At 39.4% G+C, this 21,276-nt stretch overlaps 1 protein-coding gene across 1 annotated transcript; it reads right to left on the bottom strand.

Annotated features, from left to right (window-relative positions):
• Nucleotides 1–8,343: 8,343 nt before the first annotated feature.
• Nucleotides 8,344–10,057, bottom strand: LOC115747056 (UDP-glycosyltransferase 83A1-like). The gene is made up of 2 exons (XM_030683087.2): nt 9,565–10,057; nt 8,344–9,230 (listed from the first exon to the last, which is right to left on the bottom strand). Exons 1-2 carry the CDS (start codon nt 10,043–10,045, stop codon nt 8,344–8,346), a joined length of 1,368 nt encoding a protein of 455 aa, XP_030538947.1. The 5' UTR covers nt 10,046–10,057.
• Nucleotides 10,058–21,276: the final 11,219 nt, after the last annotated feature.

Here is a 21,276-nt window from a genome sequence, read left to right as displayed (position 1 = left end):
TAGCGTTTAATTCCTTCGTGAAATAATCTCTCAATCTCACATAGTAATTATGCAAATCTAATAGCAAGATTTAATCGGCTAAAAACACTAAAAGAAATTGGCGTAATTCCACGAATGAAGAACTCACAGAGAAATCCCAAACAAGCACTCGCATATGGCGCTTCAAAGAATTCTTCATGCAAATAACTTCACAAAAACCACTCTGCCACTTTTTAATCAACCAACAGCTCAAGAAATCCAATAACAAATGTATTTAGACGTGCCTCCAAGAGTTAACCAAATCTAATCCAAATCCAAGTCCACATTGGACTTTACTGTTTTGTTGTTATCTTGCCAACTACACTACAGAAACCAATTTCCGTATATTTCAAACAAGTAGATCACGTATCCATTAGCAAAAGGAAAGATAATGTCGCATATTTCCTTTTCTCATAGTTGCTTGATTTCTTATGTATAACACCTAAGGGTTTGACTTGTACAATATTGTTCGCTTTGAGCTTTGCAACCCACACGATTTTGTTTCTCTGAGCACTCAACCCAAAAAAGGCCTCAAGCAAGTGAATAATCCCCCAATCCCTTATAAATTGGCCCAAGACTCCCTCTCTAGGCAATGTGGGACAAGGAATAACACCCTCTCCATGGGACGTTACATTATGTTCATTGAAATTTCAACTTTCGGATTTTATTTATTTATTTTCAAAATTCAGATTTTCGCTTCTAGTTCAAACTCGAAATATATTTTTTAACAATCTCCACATTAGCTCGACGTTGGAGCCATGTCACAAGTGCTGCACCGATAATCTGAACTTCATCTCTACTACTCTCCCACAGCCCCAATGGGCTCAACCGCTACAGACGTCTTCTAAGCCCAAGTCGCGCTTGAACTTCGCCATAACCGTGAACCTCATCAGAACACCAACTGTACATGCACCTTTAACCGCTCCACAAGAACTTTCTGACACAAGTTCCTCTACCATAGATAAAGCAAAACCATCGGTACATTAATATCTTTTAGAAGATTGAACACGTTACCTTGTCAATATCAGCAGTTATAGCAACTATTGGCTTTACGGGCTCCACCTCGCTACAAGCACTATCTGTGTCAAATACCTCGCTAGTATGCGCTACCTCGGGAGTTTACGGTTACAACTCCACCTCAAGCTGAACACCGTTCGGATCCGATGAATACTGCTATAATCACTCCTAACTAGAAGTATTGGAGACTTGTCAAAAGTAACTTTTCCGTTGATAATAGGTTAGTTTAATTCCGAACACCACAAGCGATAACTCCGCTTGCCTTGTGCATAGCCTAGGAACATGCACCTTTTGCCCTTTCATCGAGCTTACCATCACTAACGCAAACATAATATGAGTAACCAAATATTCTAAGAATACAATAATCAGCAACGTTACCTGACCACACTTCTTCGGGAATCCGACATCCAATTGCGATCGATGGAGATCTATTTATCATGTAACTCATTGTACTAAGCGCATCCGTTAGGAATCTCCTAGTCATACTAGCAGTAGATTTCTGCTCTTCAACTCTGTAACATGTTGTGGTTCATTGACACTAGTATAGTGTCTCACTATGCTTTCATTCATGCAAAATTCATTTAACAGCTCCAAAAAAAATTTCATGCTTTTGTCGGTCCGCACATGCTTGATCTTTTTATCGATCTCTTTTTTTATCAAAGCTCTCAACTACCCGATCCTAACAATAACATCAAACTTGTACCTAAGCACAAACACCCGGGTCCTCCTCGAGTAATCGTCAACAACTTTTAGCATAAATTTGGCACTCTTCCTCGAAGGAAACCATGACAATCTACGAACATCTAAGTGAAGTAATTCTGCAATTTCCATGGTTTATCCGATAGTCACACTAAACTGCATTTTTCGCCGCTGATGTAAATCACGGTACCTACATACATTCAGTTTGTCGGCAATATAACTACATAATAAATTCCTTTCACTTAGAACCTTCAGGCTTTTCTTGCTAATATGCCCCGGACACATATGCCACTATTCATACTCTCGAACGGATGCATCCGATGCCTCCGCGGCGAATTCCATTACCGTCTCACCTTGAAGCTCATATAAGCCGTTATGCTTGATTCATTTCACCATTACCAAGGCACCTTCAATAGCCTTCAAAATTTCACATTCTAAAAAATACCGACATCCGGCTGAATCCACAGCACTCAAGGAAATTAGATTTTTCTTTAACTCTAGAACATGCCTAACTCCAGTCAATGTTCTCACAATACCATTATGCATTCCGATTCTAACATCGCCAACATCTGCAATATCGCATTCAACGTTGTTCCCCAACTGCACTTTACTACTATTCATGCATTGATAAGTAGTAAACCAGGTCCTGTTTGATATAGCATGAAAAGAACAATCATAATCCATAATCCATCCATCAAATGACGAATCATTAGTATAGACAAGACAACATCCGCATTATCCGAATTACCGTCAGCTATAGCTGCAACAGCATCTGTAGATTCAACTCTAATTCCCTTTCCCTTCTCGTTTTTCAGCTTAAGGCAATCTCTTCTAAGATGCTTCCTCTTGCCATAGTTCCAACGGGCAATACCACTAGTCATAGACTGATTGCATATATTCGAGTTCATATTACTTTTGCTAACATAAGTATCAATTCTTCCTCTATTTTCACCTAATAAAGTAGTAGATACATATTCGCTAGATTCTCTTCTACGGATGTCCTCACTTAGAATTAAATCTCGAATCCCATTAAACGTCAAATTTGTTAACCCGGAGGAATTACTAACAGCAGTAATAGTAGTATTCCAACTATTAGGCAATGAGGATAGTAGAATCAAAACACGTACCTCATCTTCAAAGTCGATATCAACTGAACTCAATTAACCAACAATCACATTGTATTCATTGTTATGATTAACAACCGACACATCTTCGTTATCTTCAATTTAAATAGACGTTGCATCAAATAGACCTTGTTGATCGCAGAAGGCTTCTCATACATATCCGACAGGGCTTTCATCAAACTCGCAATGGTCTTCTCTTTAATGATATTAAAAGGAATATTATAAGCCAATGTCAGCCGAATAACACCCATCGCTCGTCTATCCAGCAATTCTCAATTAACTTACTTCATCATCTCTATTTTCTCCCTAGATAGGGGCAAGTGTAGTTTCATCTAATATAAATAGTCATCAATCTGCATCTTTTAGGAACCAAAGTACTTCCCTCAAATATGTCGATTTTCACTTTAACTTCTTCTATCGCCATCGATTCGCTTCAACTCCAAGCAAGCCAAGCTTTCATACCAATCGTTGCGCAGAACAAGCGATCGAACGATAAATAGACAAAATAAGAAAATAAACCGGACACGAGATGTACGTGGCTTGATAGTAAAGACCTACGTCTACGGGGAGAGCATCAACGAATTCCACTATAAATAAAGTGATACGGGCAGATTACAAACCACGTTCGAGTCACTCAAACACTCTCGGTGTTTTCCAACCTCAATTACATCTAATAACGCATACAGTATTTAGCCTTTAATTCCTTCGCAAAATAATCTATCAATCTCACAAAGTAATTACACAAATCTAATAGCAAAATTTAATCGGCTAAAAACACTAAAAGAAATTGGCGTAATTCCACGAATGAAGAACTCACAGATAACTTCATGAAAACCTCTCTGTCAATTTTTGATCAACCAACAGCCCAAGCAATCCAATAACAAATATATTTATACGTGCCCCCAAATGTTAACCAAATTTAGTCCAAATCCAAGTCCACATTGGACTTTATTGTTTTATTGTTATCTTGCCAACTACACTACGGAAACCAATTTCCGTATATTTCAAATAAGTAGATCACGTATCCATTAGCAAAAGAAAAGATAATGCCGCATATTTCATTTTCTCAAATTTGTTTGGTTTCTTATGTCCATCGAAATTTGAACTTTCGGATTTTATTTATTTATTTTCAAAATTTAGATTTTCGCTTCGGGCTCAAACTCGAGATATATTTTTAACACTAACAATGCATAATATAAGGGCACACGCGAAAGCAAAGACAAACATAAATGTGGTCACAATTCACACCACCAATCAATCCAAATGTGCGGGCGCCAAAAAAGGGTGTGGCCATTAAGGTTCATCTAACTTGTTCTTATTACCCACACATATTCACCCAACACGACATTACTAATGGATGCCACAACACTTAAGTTATATTTACATATAGTTGTCCAGCTCATAATCCGGATTACAAAGCACAAATATTTAGAAGGATAACTGATTACTCCTTGCAATTCAAGTCCCTTACTCCCTTTGTCCTCCGTTACTATCACCACCCTCCACGGCTACTACCATGCCGCATGGATGCCATTCAAAAGCATTTGCAATAGCTCCATCCTGCCACTAATTTGAAATTGTGGAAATCAACGAAGTGAGTATAAAACTCAGGAAGTAAAGTATCTAACAAACCGACTATACCGCACACCGATCACCTAATCAAACCAAAAATATAACAAGCCACAACCACAGGCAATCACTACACAAAGATCTTGTAATGCACGCTATATTTCACGTAACCACTCGTCGATAGTCTCGTCGCTACTACCAAATGGGACGAACCCATCTCTCCATAATGCTACCCCTTCCCATCACGAAAAATAGCCCACACCGTGGGCAAACTCGACATTCAATTCCAAATCCTCCAAAGCCAATCCGGCATCACACCTCACAATCTCCAATGAACACATAATCACTCTCCAATACGTGTCTTTGCGGTTCCTTCCAGCTCCCACGGACAATTGTCAGAACTCATTCGATATAACAACGTTGTCAAACACATTGAAGTAACATGACATTACCTAACATATTGAAGTAATGCATTGACACCAGACGCATCGAAGTGTTATTCCAATACTAGATACACTGAAGTGTCACTTCTGATACTGGGCACATTGAAGTATTGATTCGGCACTAGACACACCGAAATACCGTTTCCAATACCAAACACATTGAAGTACCGAGTTTTCATTCTTTATTACGACACACGTCAGGAACACAAACCTCATAGTTATTCGAGGGACACAGGCCTCGATTTTGGGTTTTAACTTAGCTTTTCATCCACGGGACACCGACCTTTGAATCATGAGGGACACGGCGTCATTCACTCACGAGAGACACAGGCCTCGATTTCCCCTACTCCGAGCCTCCATTTCAAACCATCGATCTCACAACGAGCACAATCAAACACTACAATCCAATTACCTCACACCATAGGACACCCAAAACCACATATTACAGTTACTCACATCGTGCCAATACCATTACGGAGATGAACTTCTCATGTCACGATTACAACTACTTAATAACTCACATCCCCAAACCAAGCCATGAAGCTCACATCTAGAGCGACTAAATACTACCAGTAACTCATTTAGAAACACGAGACACTCAGTAACCAATTAATATCATTCCGCAACACCCAATCAAGCCTTTCAGCCACTTCACCCACAATCACTTCAAATCCGCCATTCGGGTGACACACAAGACAATTAGCCCTTGCAATCCCCATACCCACTTCACTTGACATTATATTGTTGTGTGGAAAAGCTCTCTAACTAGATGAGATGAAAAAAGAAAAAAAAAAGAATAATCAAGAACACAGAGATTTACGTGGTTCGGCGAAAATCCATCTAACACTGGTATCAAAGCCTAAGTTACCAATAAGTCTACACCCAACAGTCACACGGGAGAGATACGGGTTGTCGCTACCTCCAACCCGGGGCTCGATATGTGAGGAAGAGATTGTTGGGGTTGTCTCATATCGGTTATAGAAGGGGTTGGTAGTTGGTTTATAAGTTTGAGGGAAAACCTCATCCTTTAAGCTAACTTTTGAGATGAGAAAGTTCCAAAGCCACCCAAAATATATAATCTATTAATTCCAATGTACATAGCAAGGGAATTGCACAATCATCATTTGATGCTCTTGGCCAAACCCCATTAGCAACTCCAACTCCAATTTAGGCCAATCCATCGATAATCCAAACTATTAGATCTGAATCCCTAGTTGCCCACGACTATAGGGCCTCATTTTAAACAACCAACTTAACATGCAATAGGGTTCACATTCGAATATCCATTTTCGTCTCAACTTCAAATCAGGCCAAACTAAAAACATGCCTAATAATCCGTCTAAGCATATTACTTTTCTAGCATCACCGACGTCGTACTAACCACCGAAATCATTGTACGAGATCACAGAGCCATTTCGTTCATCCTCAAGGCTCTTGACCAAGCTCTTCCCCTCCCTCCCCTCTTTACAGCCCAATTTCAATTCATGTACAATTGATGAAATTCAGAACGATTCGCCTCATAAATCCTAATACCCATGACTAATAAATACTAATGTGAACATCAGAATCGATATACTAAGCGAAGAATCCTTAATACACAAACCTACAAGGGGGGGCCGAATACCCACGCGCCCATCGACTTCAATTCGCGTCCAATCGACGCTATACCAAACGATCAGCTACCGTAAGCCAATTACCAAAGTCCCCTAGAACTCAATTCAAGCAACGGATTCGACATGCAAATTCATTTCCTAAGACATGCAAGATCATTTCTACCTCTTGATACCCAAAAACTAAATGGTGACATTACATCTGATCGAGCAAAAGGTAAACAGCATAGCTAATTGGTTAGAGACTCCATTTGCCTTAGGTCCTGTGCTCGAGAAAACTAAAACCGATTTGACTCGAAATGGAGCTCGGGTGCCTTCCTCCTTCTTTGACGTCACGCGCGACCAAGAAGGGTAAAGAGAGAGAGAAGCTGTTTGGGGGTCGACGGTGGGGCCAAACACAGCTAGAGAAGCTCCCGCCTTTGTCGCTCTTCAAGGTCGCCGACACAAAATGGCAGCAAGAGAGAGCCACAGGAGGGCGGTGCCGAGAGAAAATGAGGGAGATTTTTGTGGTGGGTTTCTTGTGGGCGTCTCTTAAAATGAGAGGAGAGAGAAATAAAAGCCTTTTATAGTGAAAGGGGGCAAAAGTCGGTAGAAGGCAGGGGGCTGAACTAGTGGACTTTCGGGACCGGGTTTCGTCCAAACCATTCGCACTTAATTCATAACTAAATACTAATCGTCCTCGATCCCTTTTTTATTCTAATCACATTGCGTCCTTTAGTTCATTAAGGTCCAATAATCCACCGCACTATCAACTAGTCCGTAAGAATATAATGCCCTTTATATTGCCAAGGTAACCGACTTCGCTTATGAAATAATTCTGGCAAAATTCGGGTCGCCAAATATGGTTAGTAAACTACCATCATATAGAGAACCAACATGTAAATGCATGAATTCTTGGAAAAAGAGGGGGCGAGCTTATATAAAAAATGGTTGAAAGCAAGCCAATTCACCAACTTCTTTCAAATTTTACAAATGTGGTCAGGTTTACACCAACCTTATAACCAATTACCAACATCCCAATAGATTAGAAAGTTATCAACTTCTTTTGCTTTTGTTGTGACCAACGGGAAAACTACAAATTAAAACTAAGAAGAATAAAAAGAACACACGGATTTACGTTAAAAAAGCCCTTGCAGGAAGAATTATGGGGAGAGGACAAGCAAATTCATTATGAAAAATCTAGGGATTACAAAAGTGGCGAAAAAAATCTTAAGACTCTTTCTGTCACTATTTAAAAACTAATAAATTGAGAAAAATAATACTGATACTGCTTCACGCCACGGGGCTCCCTTACCTCAGCCGAGGATTAATGTTGGGCTCGAGCGACTAACCCAATTCGTATGGAATACCCAAAACAGAATTCAACACATACTCAATAGCGTTTTGTGAACGTGATAGTAAACAACCAAACCCATAAGAAAGTTACCGACATTTCAATCCACTTGTAATTACCTTTTGTTGTAATCTTTCAAGTGTGGTTAGTAAAATATGATTCATATAAATGATTCACTAGGTGTAATGAACTGCTTTTTAATATGTAAATAGTTATATACTGACGTCCGTTGCTAATGTAACTTCTTAAAAGTTTCGTGAATGTACCAACTTATGCAATTAATTTCTTTGAAAATGTGCCGCTGTGGTTAATAAGTTACAAACATTATAATGTGTATCCTTAATTTAGGTGATTGTTGATGAATTGATTTTCAAATATAAATAGACATGAATCACTACGTATTTTAAGAATATATTATGTTGCAATAGTAATATTCTATAAGATGTAATTATGATGACATGAAATAACCAATATTATTTAATCCATAATATTTGAAACTATGGCGGTGTTCTATGAAAAGCAACCATAGCTCACAGAGCTTTCATCCATTGAACAAAGTTGCTGAAGTTTTTGTGAGATTCACCGCCTTCCACGATGCCCTTTGCAAGTTTTTCCTTGATGTCCGAAGCTCTTTTACCGAAGTTGGCATCATCGAGCAATTGATCCACCTTTCGCTTGATTTCTTCTCTCCTTATGATCCCGCTCTCGTCTCGATTGAATCCCAAGCCGACCCTCCACAAGTCACATATGTAGTTCTCATCAATGAACTGATCGGCAAAGTATGGCCAGCACAAGAAAGGGATGCCATTGCTCGCTCCTTCCATGGTGGAGTTCCAACCGCAGTGGCTCACGAAACAAGCGATGGCAGGATGAGCCAGGACCTTCTGCTGCGGAGCCCAACCAACCAATTTCCCTCGACCCGAAATCCTCTCTTTGAACCCTTTTGGGTATGCATCATCTCTCTCTTCGGTGGTGTCGGGACGAACAACCCATAGGAATGGCCTTTGGGAGAGTTCAAGCCCCAAGGCTAGTTCCTGGAATTGGGTTTGGTCAAAAACTGTGAAACTTCCAAAAGCAACGTAAATGACGGACTTAGGGGCTTGTTGGTCCAGCCATATCAAACAATCCGAGTCTTCGGGCCAGAAGTATCCGGCCGAGCTATCAAGGTGGTGGTTCGCCAGGAGTGGGCCGATGGGCAGGACCCTATGAGCAAAGGCGAGCGCTGCAGGCTCTAGGTCACAGGACGTGTTGCCTATAAACCAGTCGGCCAGTTCCATGCTTTTGATGACTCTGACCATGACATTGAAAATGATTTTCTGTGTAGCTACGTCGCCAATGCAGGCCCAAGTAAGGTTCGCCGGGCTCATGTCAGGCATGCCGGGTGCCAATTGAAACTTCTGATGTTTAATCGCTACTCCTGAGAGCAGGCAGAATGAGGAGAAGCAAATAGAAAAAAGTCAAAACGACGAAGGATATGAGGATGGTGAAAATTCATGTCAATGTACTATCCTCTCAGTAAAGTGCCAAAATATCCTTCGTACGAAGAAAGTTTTGAATGACTAAAGCTTTAGATTCGATGTCAAAGTTCAGCAGTAAGGTATCCAATTTCCCTTTTTTTTTTTTTTTTTTTTTGTATATCAGCTCCTAGAAGTGAGATAGTATTATGCAAGTAAGCTCATTGACTTAGTCACACTGTATGATTTCTCTACCGATGCATTGCCCTGCTATGCACAGCAGAAATTTTGTCCCACCTTCATCATTGATGATTCCGTCACTGATCATCTTGGGAATGCTCAATCCCGATGCGAAGAGCGCAACGGATGCCGGCCAGAATGCAGCTTTAGGAATGTTCATCTTATGCGCAACTTCCAGAGCCCACTCCATGCTCCCATCAGCAAGGACGCAGGTGATTTTCTCTCCTTCTTTTTCCTCGGTCTTTCGTATGAGCTCCGCTAGCTTCCCGGGCATTACCTGGAACATTGCTTCCGCTAGTAGTCCTAGATCATTCCTATCTTCCCCGGGTCCCAACCCATCAGGAATGGAAACCAAATGGATGCTATCTCCAAGAAAATCTTTGTCCGTGAGCGCATCGATGACCCTTTTGTGAACGAAGTCCGTGTTCACGAATGTAACTCGAATTCCGCGATCGACAAGGCGTTTCGAGACCTCCATAAGAGGAATCACATGACCTTGTGCAGGAAAAGGTATGGCCAGGACATGGGGGATGCTCATTGTTGAACTATCTTTCGATCTTTTACAATGCTACATTCTCGGAATTGATTTTCGTGCCAACTTTATAAGGTGCTCCAAAGCGGCAGACCTATGTGGGGCCAGTGTTCCAATTATTTTCTAACATATTTAGGTAAAACAACTCACATCTCTAACCTCGAATTCTCAGTCCGCCGTCGGCTTCCAGTTGGACATTGTCCTTTCATCTATGTCTAACAAGGGTACCTTCAATTGCATCGACCGCAGATATATAATTGAATAAACGTGAAATGAATGCGAGTGACATTTAAGTTTACAAATTGCTGAGTTTATTTAACGATTTTTTATCATTGTCTGTTGTCTTGCCATGCTGGGAACTAATCATTTGTCTTTCCATAGTGGGAAATAGTCATTTGTCTCTTCACAGGAAGTTGGCGGATAACACAAGTTCGGGGACATTACAAAAAGAAAAACTCATAGACCTATTGCATTTCTGTCATTCAATATAAATCTTTCAATTGTGTTATTTTAGTCCTAAACATTTTTCGCATTTTGTCAATTGAGTCCATCGGCCAATTTTGGCCAAAAATTGTTGACATAAACATTTTTTAATAATATTATAATCGCCTTTTTAAATTTTTATAATTTTCTTTTGTCCTTTTTTCTTTTTTTCTTTTTTTTTATTGACGATCGACGAAGGCCGTTGGCCCTTGGTCCAAAAAAAGTAAAGAAAATTAAAAAAAAAAAAACCAACAAAAATATGTGTTATTCATAATAAATGTCCATATCAGCACCAATCTTGTCACATGGGACAACCGACGTCTATGCCAACAAGTTCGATCAAAATTGGATGGATGGATTCAATTGGCAAAACATGAAAGATTTGGGACTAAATTGACACAATAAAAAAGTTTATAAATGAATTTTCAAAATTACATTAGATTTATGACTTTTTGGTAATTGTCCCGACAAGCATGTACTAAGATATTAGTTGCGAGTCACACTGATGGGTCGGGTCGGGTCGAGTATCCATATTGACTCATTTAACCCATTTTGACTCATTTTTATGGGGATATATTCACAAGAAGTATTAAAAATTGTCATAGAAGTGAAATTGAGTCCTAAAACTTGCAAAAAGTGTAATCGAGGTATAAAACTTGTCAAATTAGTGCATTCGAGTCCTTCTGTTAACTCCGTCCAATTTGGTTATTGAAAAATGTTGACATGGCTTTTTTAATATTTTCTCTCTCTTACGTGGCAATAACGTATCAAAAATGATGTCGTTGTCATCAAAATCTGATTTTAAATATATTTTTTAATTAATCTAAAAATAAGCTAAAAAAAGGGAAGAAGCAAAACAGCTGTGAGAGTTTCAGCCCTAGCCGCCACCGTAGCCCCACCACCGTCAGAAAGGGCTAACGATGGTGGGGAAGTGGTCGGGGGGGTCGCCAGCCCCTGTTCGGGCCTAGCGACCCGGTCACCGATGGAGGGTTGCTTGGGATTACGGGCGGTGAGCCCTCGGTGGCCCAAGAGTAACAACCATTGGTTTCCTCCTTCAGGTTTCGTCGGAGCAATCTGGGAAGAGGCGAAACATGGCTCGTCACGGCGTACAAATGGCAGACGACGTCATTGGTCGTTCGTTGAAGTAGAATAAATTTGCTCCCTAGTGGCCCTGGAAGTGGGACAGCATCACCGACGTGGGACTTTCATCTCGGATCGGTGAAGAGAGGGGGTCAGCAAGTGTAGCGGGTTTCAACCGCAACAAGGACACAACGGGACAACAGAATCCACCGGATTGTATCGAGTTGATGAAAAGCGGCGACGGCGTCGCAGACGGGGGTAACTCGCGATGGTGGCTTCTTGGAGCCGTCTTCACAAAGCAAAGGGCATCGAGATCTGGACAAGAGCCGGCCGGCCCTCGCCTACAGTTGGCGAAGGTCGCTGGGCCCCCCACCATCGCTAGCCCTTCCCATGGTGGTGGGGCCGTGGCGGTTGCTAGGGTTGAAGCCCTTCATACTGTTGTACTTCTACGTTTGCTCTTCTTCTATTTTTTATTTTTTGAATTTTACTTTATCTTTTAGATTAATTTAAATAAAATTATATTAAAAATCATATTTCAACCAAAACGACGTTATTTTGGACACGTCATCACCATATATGATAGAGAAAATATTAAAAAGAAGCCATGTCAGCATTCCAAATAGGATAGAGTTAACGGAAAGACTCGATTGTATCAATTTGACAAGTTTTAGGACTCCATTGCACTTTTTACAAATTTTAGAACTCAATTGCATTTTTTGCAAGTTTTATGACTCAATTGCACTTTCGTGATAAGTTTTATGACTTCTTAATGAATATATCACCATTTTTATATAGTACAAATCTAATGACCCATACCCAACTTGCCCCCCATTACTTAAATAGTTTTATACTCAATCAAATCATGAAATATTTATTTCTTATAATTGTTATAAAAAAAATGATATTGCTAAAACACTTTCAATGCAATACAAATCTAGTAAAAAAATTATTTTTTATTTTTAGGAAAGTATTTTTTTATTTTATTTCTATTTTTATTTTCTTCTCTCTTTTTCCCGACTGCCGCTGGCGTGCCACCGCTGGCCACCACTGCCCTGCGCTGAATCATCTTTTGAAGCAGCTCACACGAACCTTCCTCCATTTTCATATTAGGAACGCTGAATCATCTTTTGAAGCAGCTTCTGATGCGATTCAGCGTTCTTTCTTCCCAAATGGTGTGTTCAAAAGCCGAAAAGTGCTTAAAAAAGACAAAGAAAGGTGAAAAAAGGTCACACGAACCTGCGCTGAATCATCTTAGAATTATGTCCTTTCACCGAGGTCTAACGAGGATAGCTTTAATTGCATCGATCGCATATTATTTTACGAAGAAAAGTTGATGGAATTGATTCTAATAAGAAGTCATTATCTTCTGTCTTTCCATTTTGGGAATTAATCATTTGTCTCTCCACAGGAAGTAGTCATATAAGACAAGCATGTCACTGATTGGAATGTTTCTCCAATGACAATCTCAGAGTTGCAGAATGCATTACAACACTTGCTGAAACACGAAGAGCAACAGTGCTAACAATTTACGACTTTTTTCTTTTTTTTAGTCGGAACGAAAATTTTCATTTCACTTGAAAGAAAGATACATAATTTTCAAGATTAAAATGAAAATCAAACAAAACAAGTAAATTTTTTGCTCAAAATTGATTCCTTACACTTAGCCAAGGCTTCTAAAGTTGATTTTGTGATTTTTTACGGATTTTCTATTAATTTTCTAAAAAATAAAAATTATCAAAAATCCGATGTGAACAGTGACTCCGACTTAGATATTTTGCATATTAATGTGTAAATCTTAAGTTGCGATTTGGTATGGACTTCGGAGAGTCTGAGCTAGGTTTAACTATAAACTTAGTGATTCATTAGCCTAATTTTAGGTAGTGACACTATAACATTATTATTTGATTTCCTTTTTGAAATTGTTATCTGATTTCTTTCTTAATTTCATGTTTCTCTATAGATCCTCTTTCCTTTTTAGGTGATGTGTATCCACTATAAATTACCTCTCTTATATTGCCAAGCAACATTAACAAAGATCAACTCATACAAAGTGCAATGAGGGCCCTCCACATTTTCTTGGTCCTGGCATTGCTCAACGCTATTTTCATCGAAACTGACGCTCGACCCTTCGATGTACTGGAGAAGAAAGCTCCTGTTGGAGTGGATAGCGGAGGTTCTTTGATGTGTCATCACTTGGACCCATCAAGCAATACGGGTCAAGCCCGTGTGCTGCACACAATTACACAACGCCACTTCAAGGAGACTCATCGGTACCAAGTCCATCTGGTAAAGGGCACGGATCAACCCTGGGACAAGCAAGTGATGGCCGAGAAGCAGACTCATCGAGACTAAGTCTACCTGGTGAAGGGCACGGATCACCCCCACTATTGAGTCTACTACTCGGCCATCATTGGCTTGTCCGGGGTCATCCATGCCCTTCACCAGGTGGACTTGGTCCCGATGAGTCTACTACTCAGCCATCACTAGCTTGTCTCGGTTCGATCCATACCCTTCACCGGAGGGACTTGATCCCAACAAGTCTACTACTCAGCTAGTACTAGCTTGTCTCGAGGTTGATCCGTGTCCTTCACCAGGTGAACTTGGTCCTAATAAGTCTCCTCGAAGTGGCGTCGCATAATTGTGTGCAGCACACGGGCTGGCCAAGTAGTAGACTCATCGGGACCAATTCCACCTGGTGAAGGGCATGGATCGAACCGAGACAAGCCGGTGATGGCCGAGTCATAGACTCATTGAGGCCAAGTGCACCTGGTAAAGGGCATGGATCGACCCCGGACAAGCCGGTGATGGCCGAGTAGTAGACTCATCGGAACCTAGTCCACCTAGTGCTAGATAGACATGGATCACCCCCCGGACACGCCAATGATGACCAAGAAGTAGACTCATCGAGACTAAGTCCACCTAGTGAAGGGCACAGATCAACCCCGTGGGAAGCCAATGATGGCCGAGTAGTAGACTCATTAGGACTAAGTCCACCCAGTGAAAGGCACAGATCAACCCCGGGACAAGCCAGTGATGACTAAGTAGTAGACTCATTGGGACCATATCCACTTAGTGAAGGGCGGGGATCAACCCAGGGACAAGCCAATGATAGCCTAGTAGTAGACTCATCGGAACCAAGTCCACTTGGTAAAGGGCACGAATCAACCTTGGGAGAACCCAGTGATGGCCGAGTAGTAGATTCATCGGAACCAAATCCACCTGGTGAAAGGCATGGATCAGCCCCGGGACAAGCCGGTGATGATCGAGCAGTAGACTCATCGGGCCTAAGTCCACTTGGTGAAGGGCACGGACCAATCCGAGACAAGCCAGCAATGGCCGAGTAGTAGACTCATCGGGACCAAGTCCACCTGGTGAAGGGCATGGATCACCCCTTGGACAAGCCACTAATGGCCAATTTTCGTTGCTTAGCAACAATAGAGTTTAATTTGCAACAAAATGTCATTTTGTTGGCTAGCTTAAATTAACATTTCAAGACACCCTACCAGAACCACAACTCTTCGATTAGGCCTTAATTCGTATTTATCGTGCACTTTTCTTTAATTCAGTTAAAAAGGTTACGAAAAATTGAATCTTTTTCAATGCGCAATCAAATAGAGATATGGCATCATCATACATAACATGGCGGGCGTTGAAATGGATAATTTTTTACTATTTTTTTATTTTCTTTTCTTTTTATTTTGTTTCCATGTTTCTGTTTCTTCTTTTCTTGTTTTTGTTATTGTGCCCAGCAAGGGCAACCTTCACCCTTAGCGCCGATATTATTAAAAATTGACACGTCGGCACCGATCGTGCCATGTTAACTATTTTCTACCAAAATTGACTGGAAGGATTGAATTGGCACAAATGCAAAATGTTTAAAACTGAATTGGTAGGAAAAAAAGTTTATGACTAAATTGGCACGGTTGAAATAAGTTTAGGACTTTTTTCATAACCATCCCGTATCCAAAGAGATGTCATGTATGTAGTCAAGCGCTTTCAGTAGGATCCGACCATTACGACCCTAACAAAGAGGCGCTACATTGAAATTGTGCCGTGAGGATCACTTTCTTTGCCAGGCACCAGTTATGCTTAATCAACCATAGGTCGAATTTCATAGAATTCTGCCCATAATCAAGCATGATTTCCTCCATAATACACAAATTAACCACATCGATCCTGTCTCTCCCCCATCGGAACAAAAAGATCACATTGATCAGGCAGCTCATGTTTCTCCGGTGGACCTACACGATCTACACTAGGCTTAACAAAAGTACTTGTTCTGATTCTTGGTCACAACCACTACCAAGAATCGGATCAATAAGGAAGGACTACTGTTTTCTTGTTTGCTCTCATTCAGTCCTGCTCGTGTAAGGGATTTGTTTCCATTCGAGAAGGAGTGTTAAGAAGTATTCTAAAGACACGTTATTGGCACATTTTTGTCGACACCTAAATTTTGATTTTCCCTTAAATCATTTATTTTACTTAAAAATGAGAATTAGTTTTAGCTCTCGTCAAAAAATAATTAATTAGTTTTTTTTTTTTGGTAAGGATAATTAATTAGTTTTCATACGTAGCATATTTGATTTTCTTATTCATGCATTGCATTTGCATTATTTCGCACCAACGGTGAAAATTAAAGCTTAAATTGACAAGCATTGGACTCGGTATTGCATGAAAAACTTCAGCTAGGGCTAAGGAGTGTGCTGAAAATTTTATGAAGGCTCAGACTTATTTTTAGATTTAATTCAGCCCGTTTTTGCTCATTTAAATATTAAAGGCATTTAATTAATTATCCAATGAATTGATTAAAGCCCGATTTGAGCCCGAGAAAAGCATGTTATAGCCCGCGAGAAGTGAAAATTCAGCTAGCCCAATGAACTCTCCTTGTGGCCGAAAATATGGAGGAGTTTTAAGGGAATTGGACTCTTAAAGGCTTAATAAATTCTGAATTTTTTAGAGGAAACCTTTTCCAACTAGGATTAGGAAATTTGAATCCTAAGCTAGCTAGGTTTCTCTATAAATACTCCATTATAATCTTCATTGAAGCTCGAAAATTGTTGCTTGAATTGAATGGGATTGATTCATATTTTGGGCATACTTTTTTTTTTCAGAATTAAATCCCAATCCAATTTAGGGAAGTATCTTTTCTAAAGGCAATGTATTTTCTGAATCGGACAAGTCCTATCCGTGATTATTTGGATAGGATCCTCTGGTTTAGTGAAATACGGGAAATTAGTCGATCCAATCTATGATGACTTAGATTCAATCCGATAATTTCAATAAGCCGACTTGGATTTAGGGAGGCAATTTTCAAGAAAAAAAAAATAGAAGTTGATATTCATGGATTGTCTTGATTGATTGATTGCTTCTCAATGTTGAAAATTCTGATGATATTTGGTTGGATCCATATCTTGATTTGTTTTTCATGTAATTTAAAATTCCTAAAAGATTTAGTAAGATATCGTTTCTTATAAGCCTTATCTAATTAAATTTTAGGAAGATAGGGTTTCTTAGAAGCCTTATCTCATGGATTATTTGGAATAAAATAAAGAAATTTGAATCAATGGTAATCATCTTTAAATGCCGAAAATTCATGTGGAAAATACCCGAAAAAATCATTCGCATTGAATATCATATTTCATGTTGGCACATCATATTTTCGCACATTTGCATATCACATTTTCATGCTCGCATATTTGCATTTCATATTTTGCATATCTCATGTTGTATTATCATATAGGTTAGAATCAATGTCTTAAATTGTCATATATTTTTTGCACCGCATTATCCATCTATTTTGCCATGTCATTATTTGCACGCCATGCATGTTTTGACATGTCCTATTTGCCCGTCATTATGCCACGCCATTTGCATGTGTTTTGCATTCATAAGTTATTTCTAATGTTTAGTCATTATTTGCGTGTCATGTTAGTATAAATGCCATTAGTCATGTAGTTTAGTAAACACATCATAAATGTCATGTCATTCATATAGTTAGAATAAACGGTTTTGTATGCCACGCCATAATTGCATTAATATCTCATCAGTTTTGCATGTTTAGATTCTCATGTCATTTTGTATAATCTTCATGTCATTTAGTATCGTTTTCCATGTCATTATTGCATCCATGCGTATTCATTTAAATAAGCGAAAATCCAAAATAACTCAATCTCCTGAACTCTAAGTGATATTAATTCAATTTGAGTTGCCAAACTTAACATTTTTCACGAAAATTGAGGCATTGAAAGGGCATTAATTTGTAATTAATGTAATCAAGTCCCCGAACTTAAAATCTCTTGTTCGTAAAAATAAAGTATTCTCCCGATACTTTGTTTAAGTTCCTAATCAACCAAAAATGATCAGCGGCGCCTCCAAATCAAAAATCATTTGAACAACGAACCAAAGTTGTGATTTGGTAAAGCTTGGGAGAGTCTATATTAGGTTAATCGAATAATGAATCTAATAATCCATTGACCTAAGGATCTTGCCAATATTTTTAGGTCGCAACAATTTTTATTTAACTAAAACTTTTGTTGGAAAAACTGTTTATCTAACATTATCATTTTGTTTTGCCGATAACAATCGTTGTGATTCTTAACATCAGATCATTGAACTTTGTTGGAAAAATTGTACCTCCTAAACCTTTACGCTTTTGTCAATTCAGTCTCAAACATTTTCACATTTTGCCAATTCAGCCCTAATGTCTAAAAATCACTAACGTGGATACCGGCCATCCTATGTAGCACCACTCGCACTGACGTAGATAATTTTTATAATATCTTAATATTTTTGCGAATGTTTTTAATATGTTTTCCTTTTCTTTTTTTCCCTCGCTCACCTAGCCTCAACCTTCGCCAACCTCAAGCGAGGGCTAACCCCGCCGGCCCCGGCAGTGGTTTAGGCCAGGTGAGGGAGCGAAAAAGAAAAGGAAAATTGAAAAATAAAAACATAATAAGAAAAAAAATATTTAATGATATTAAAAATTATCCACGTCAATACTAGCGGTGCCACGTAAAGCGACGTACATCCACATCGGTGATTTCCGACTAATAGAACTAAATTGGTAAAAAATAAAAAGATTTAGAATTAAATCAACAAATTTATAAGGTTTAGGATTAAATTAATAAAAGTGTAAAAGATTTAGGACTTTTTTGATAATTTTCCCAAACTTCGTAGATTGTGGAGTTTCCACGACTTTTGCTCTCAAAGTCGAATTCAAGTCAACACTAATGACGACATTTGGGAGATTTGTCCGCTTGCGAAAATTCAAGCGATGGACCCAAAAAGTCTACGAAATACACCTTCATCCCCGTGGTCTTTGGTCTTCGGTTTGGGCGGAAAACCCACGTTTCTCCATGGCTGCTTAGACTATATAAGCTCGCCGGCTGAAAAACTGGGCTTAGAAATAACAGTCCAACTTCCGTCTCTCTTCTTCTAGACCTTCAAACTTGGTTTCTCTAGCGTCTACTTGGGTGATATAGAGTAATATAATGTGAATCCAGCCTTTTAGATGAGTACAGACATGCCTTAGTAAACGGTCAATCAGTCGTCGTGCTACATTCTTCCTTCTTCCCCAGCTTCTTCCGGTCATAACAGAAGCTCCCTCGTTGCTTCCTCAAGCTGCCTGCGTGCACAAATGCAATCCCCACGTTGCCTTTGAACGTGGAAAGACTAGCTATCGTATGAAGAAAAGGAGGAGGAGGAGGAGGAGGAGGAGGAGGAAATCGGGACCATCAAGAAGAGCCGGTCAAACGAAACTCTTCGTAGCTCGCACTATATATTGAGCACGCATTCGGCCGTAGAGTCCGCATCACAAGCTCGCTTCAAAACTAATCAAAAGGTTTGCTCTTTATCGCCTCTGTCAGTAATTTCATCGAACATGAGGAGCGCAACCAGGGCTCTCCGCGTTTTCTTGGTCCTGGCGTTGCTCAGCGCCGTTTTCGTTTCGAACGAAGCTCGACCCTTCAATGTGATGGAGACGAAAGCCCCGGCGGTAGTTGCCTGCGGGGGGTTCTTCGACGGGCTGTCGCTTGGGGCCATCAAGCAATCTGGGCCGAGCCCGGGTGAGGGACACAAGTTCACCAACTCGGAGACGCTCGGAGGGATTAAGGACTCGGGCCCGGCCCCCGGTGAAGGACACGGGCACGTCACGGGGAAGAACCAGTGATGACCGAACTTTGATTGCTAGCTCAAACTGAGAATATTTTATGGTTCCTTTCATTATTTGGTTGTTTGATTTTTATTCTTTGCAACATCAAAAGTTAATTTGTTGTCATTCCCTGGGGTTTGAGGTTGGGGTTCGGAATAAAAAGGGTTTTTGCTGGCCAGCAAGGCCAGTATTGTATTACTTTGCTTCATTGAATGTGTCCATGTCAAATCGGACCGACTTACATCAATCGGTCAGTCGAATTTTTCATCTGAAGTTCTATATTAGAGCTTGTGAATTTTAATTATCGGTGAGAGGAACAAAGATTGGACGTGTTACATCACATCCCATGCAATCATCATCTAGTTCTGGAACTATCTTGAACTTTTTAAGCCGGTTTGAGGATTTAAGTGAAAAGAAAGGAATTTATATACCGTAGAACTTCCTCCTCTTATAATGTTAATTTGACAAGCGATAATCTATCTTTTATGAGCCGTGCTAAAATAACCGCACTATTAGTTTTCGGGAATAGCGTTGCACGTGATCCAACTTAGTCACTGTTACAACATAATGCAATAAATCCAAAATTAATCTAACTACCCCAAAAGTGGTAAATTTAAATCACTGCAAAGTATTTGTCAATTTTTTTAATAGCCAGCCCAAAAGCTGTACATACAAGATTTGAATTCTCGCACCGAGAAAAAGATCATAGTCGTTGCACGTGACCTAATTAAACCGCAGCATGTACGAACAACAAAGACGACCATCCAACTATACCGGTTTAATGAAAAAAAACATCATCTACCTAAGTCGACCTAGGATAATCTGTTTAGGGGAGAGACTCTTCGAATGAAATTGGGTGAACATTTCTAATCATCTTGGTGGCATTGACCAAAAACTCAGTCTCAACTAGTTGGCATTTTCCGGTCGCGATCTTAAGGGAGAGATCTAAGTCGATCCATATTCAAAAAAAGTTAAGACACTTAGCCTCTATTTATTTCATACAAAATGAATGATTTGAAAAAAAATTTTCAAAAAAAAAAATACTTTTATCGTCCAAGAAAATATTTAGATACAAATTAATATCGATAATAAAAAAAATTATTAATTAATTATCTTAAACGATATAAGTAATTATTTTTAGAAAAATATTTTTCAAATCTCTATTTTTCACGAATCAAACAGAACCTTAGTGAAAAAAAAATTATAACAGAAACTCGACCACCAAAAGGAAAAAAAATCCGTACTCCTATTATGGCTTGAGTCCATATTCTTGTCATGTCATTTTTCGATTAATAGAGTGGAAGTTAAACTTATATGACCAAAGACAAGAACTCTATGTATGGCAGGCAAAGTAGGACTAATATTGATACGCTACATGCGATACGACATGCCGACACGTATTTTCTCAAAAAATAGAGAATTCCGTCAAGTTGGGACACATTATTTATTAAATGTATATTTTTATATAGGCATAATAAATTATCACGTATATATGAAAATATTAATAGTGAGTTTCTCCTTCTTC

Source organism: Rhodamnia argentea, chromosome 1, assembly GCF_020921035.1.
Source record: "Rhodamnia argentea isolate NSW1041297 chromosome 1, ASM2092103v1, whole genome shotgun sequence".
NCBI classification, from domain to species: domain Eukaryota; kingdom Viridiplantae; phylum Streptophyta; class Magnoliopsida; order Myrtales; family Myrtaceae; genus Rhodamnia; species Rhodamnia argentea.
The sequence above is the reverse complement of the archived record's forward strand: the minus strand, read 5'-3'. Positions and strand labels throughout refer to the sequence as shown.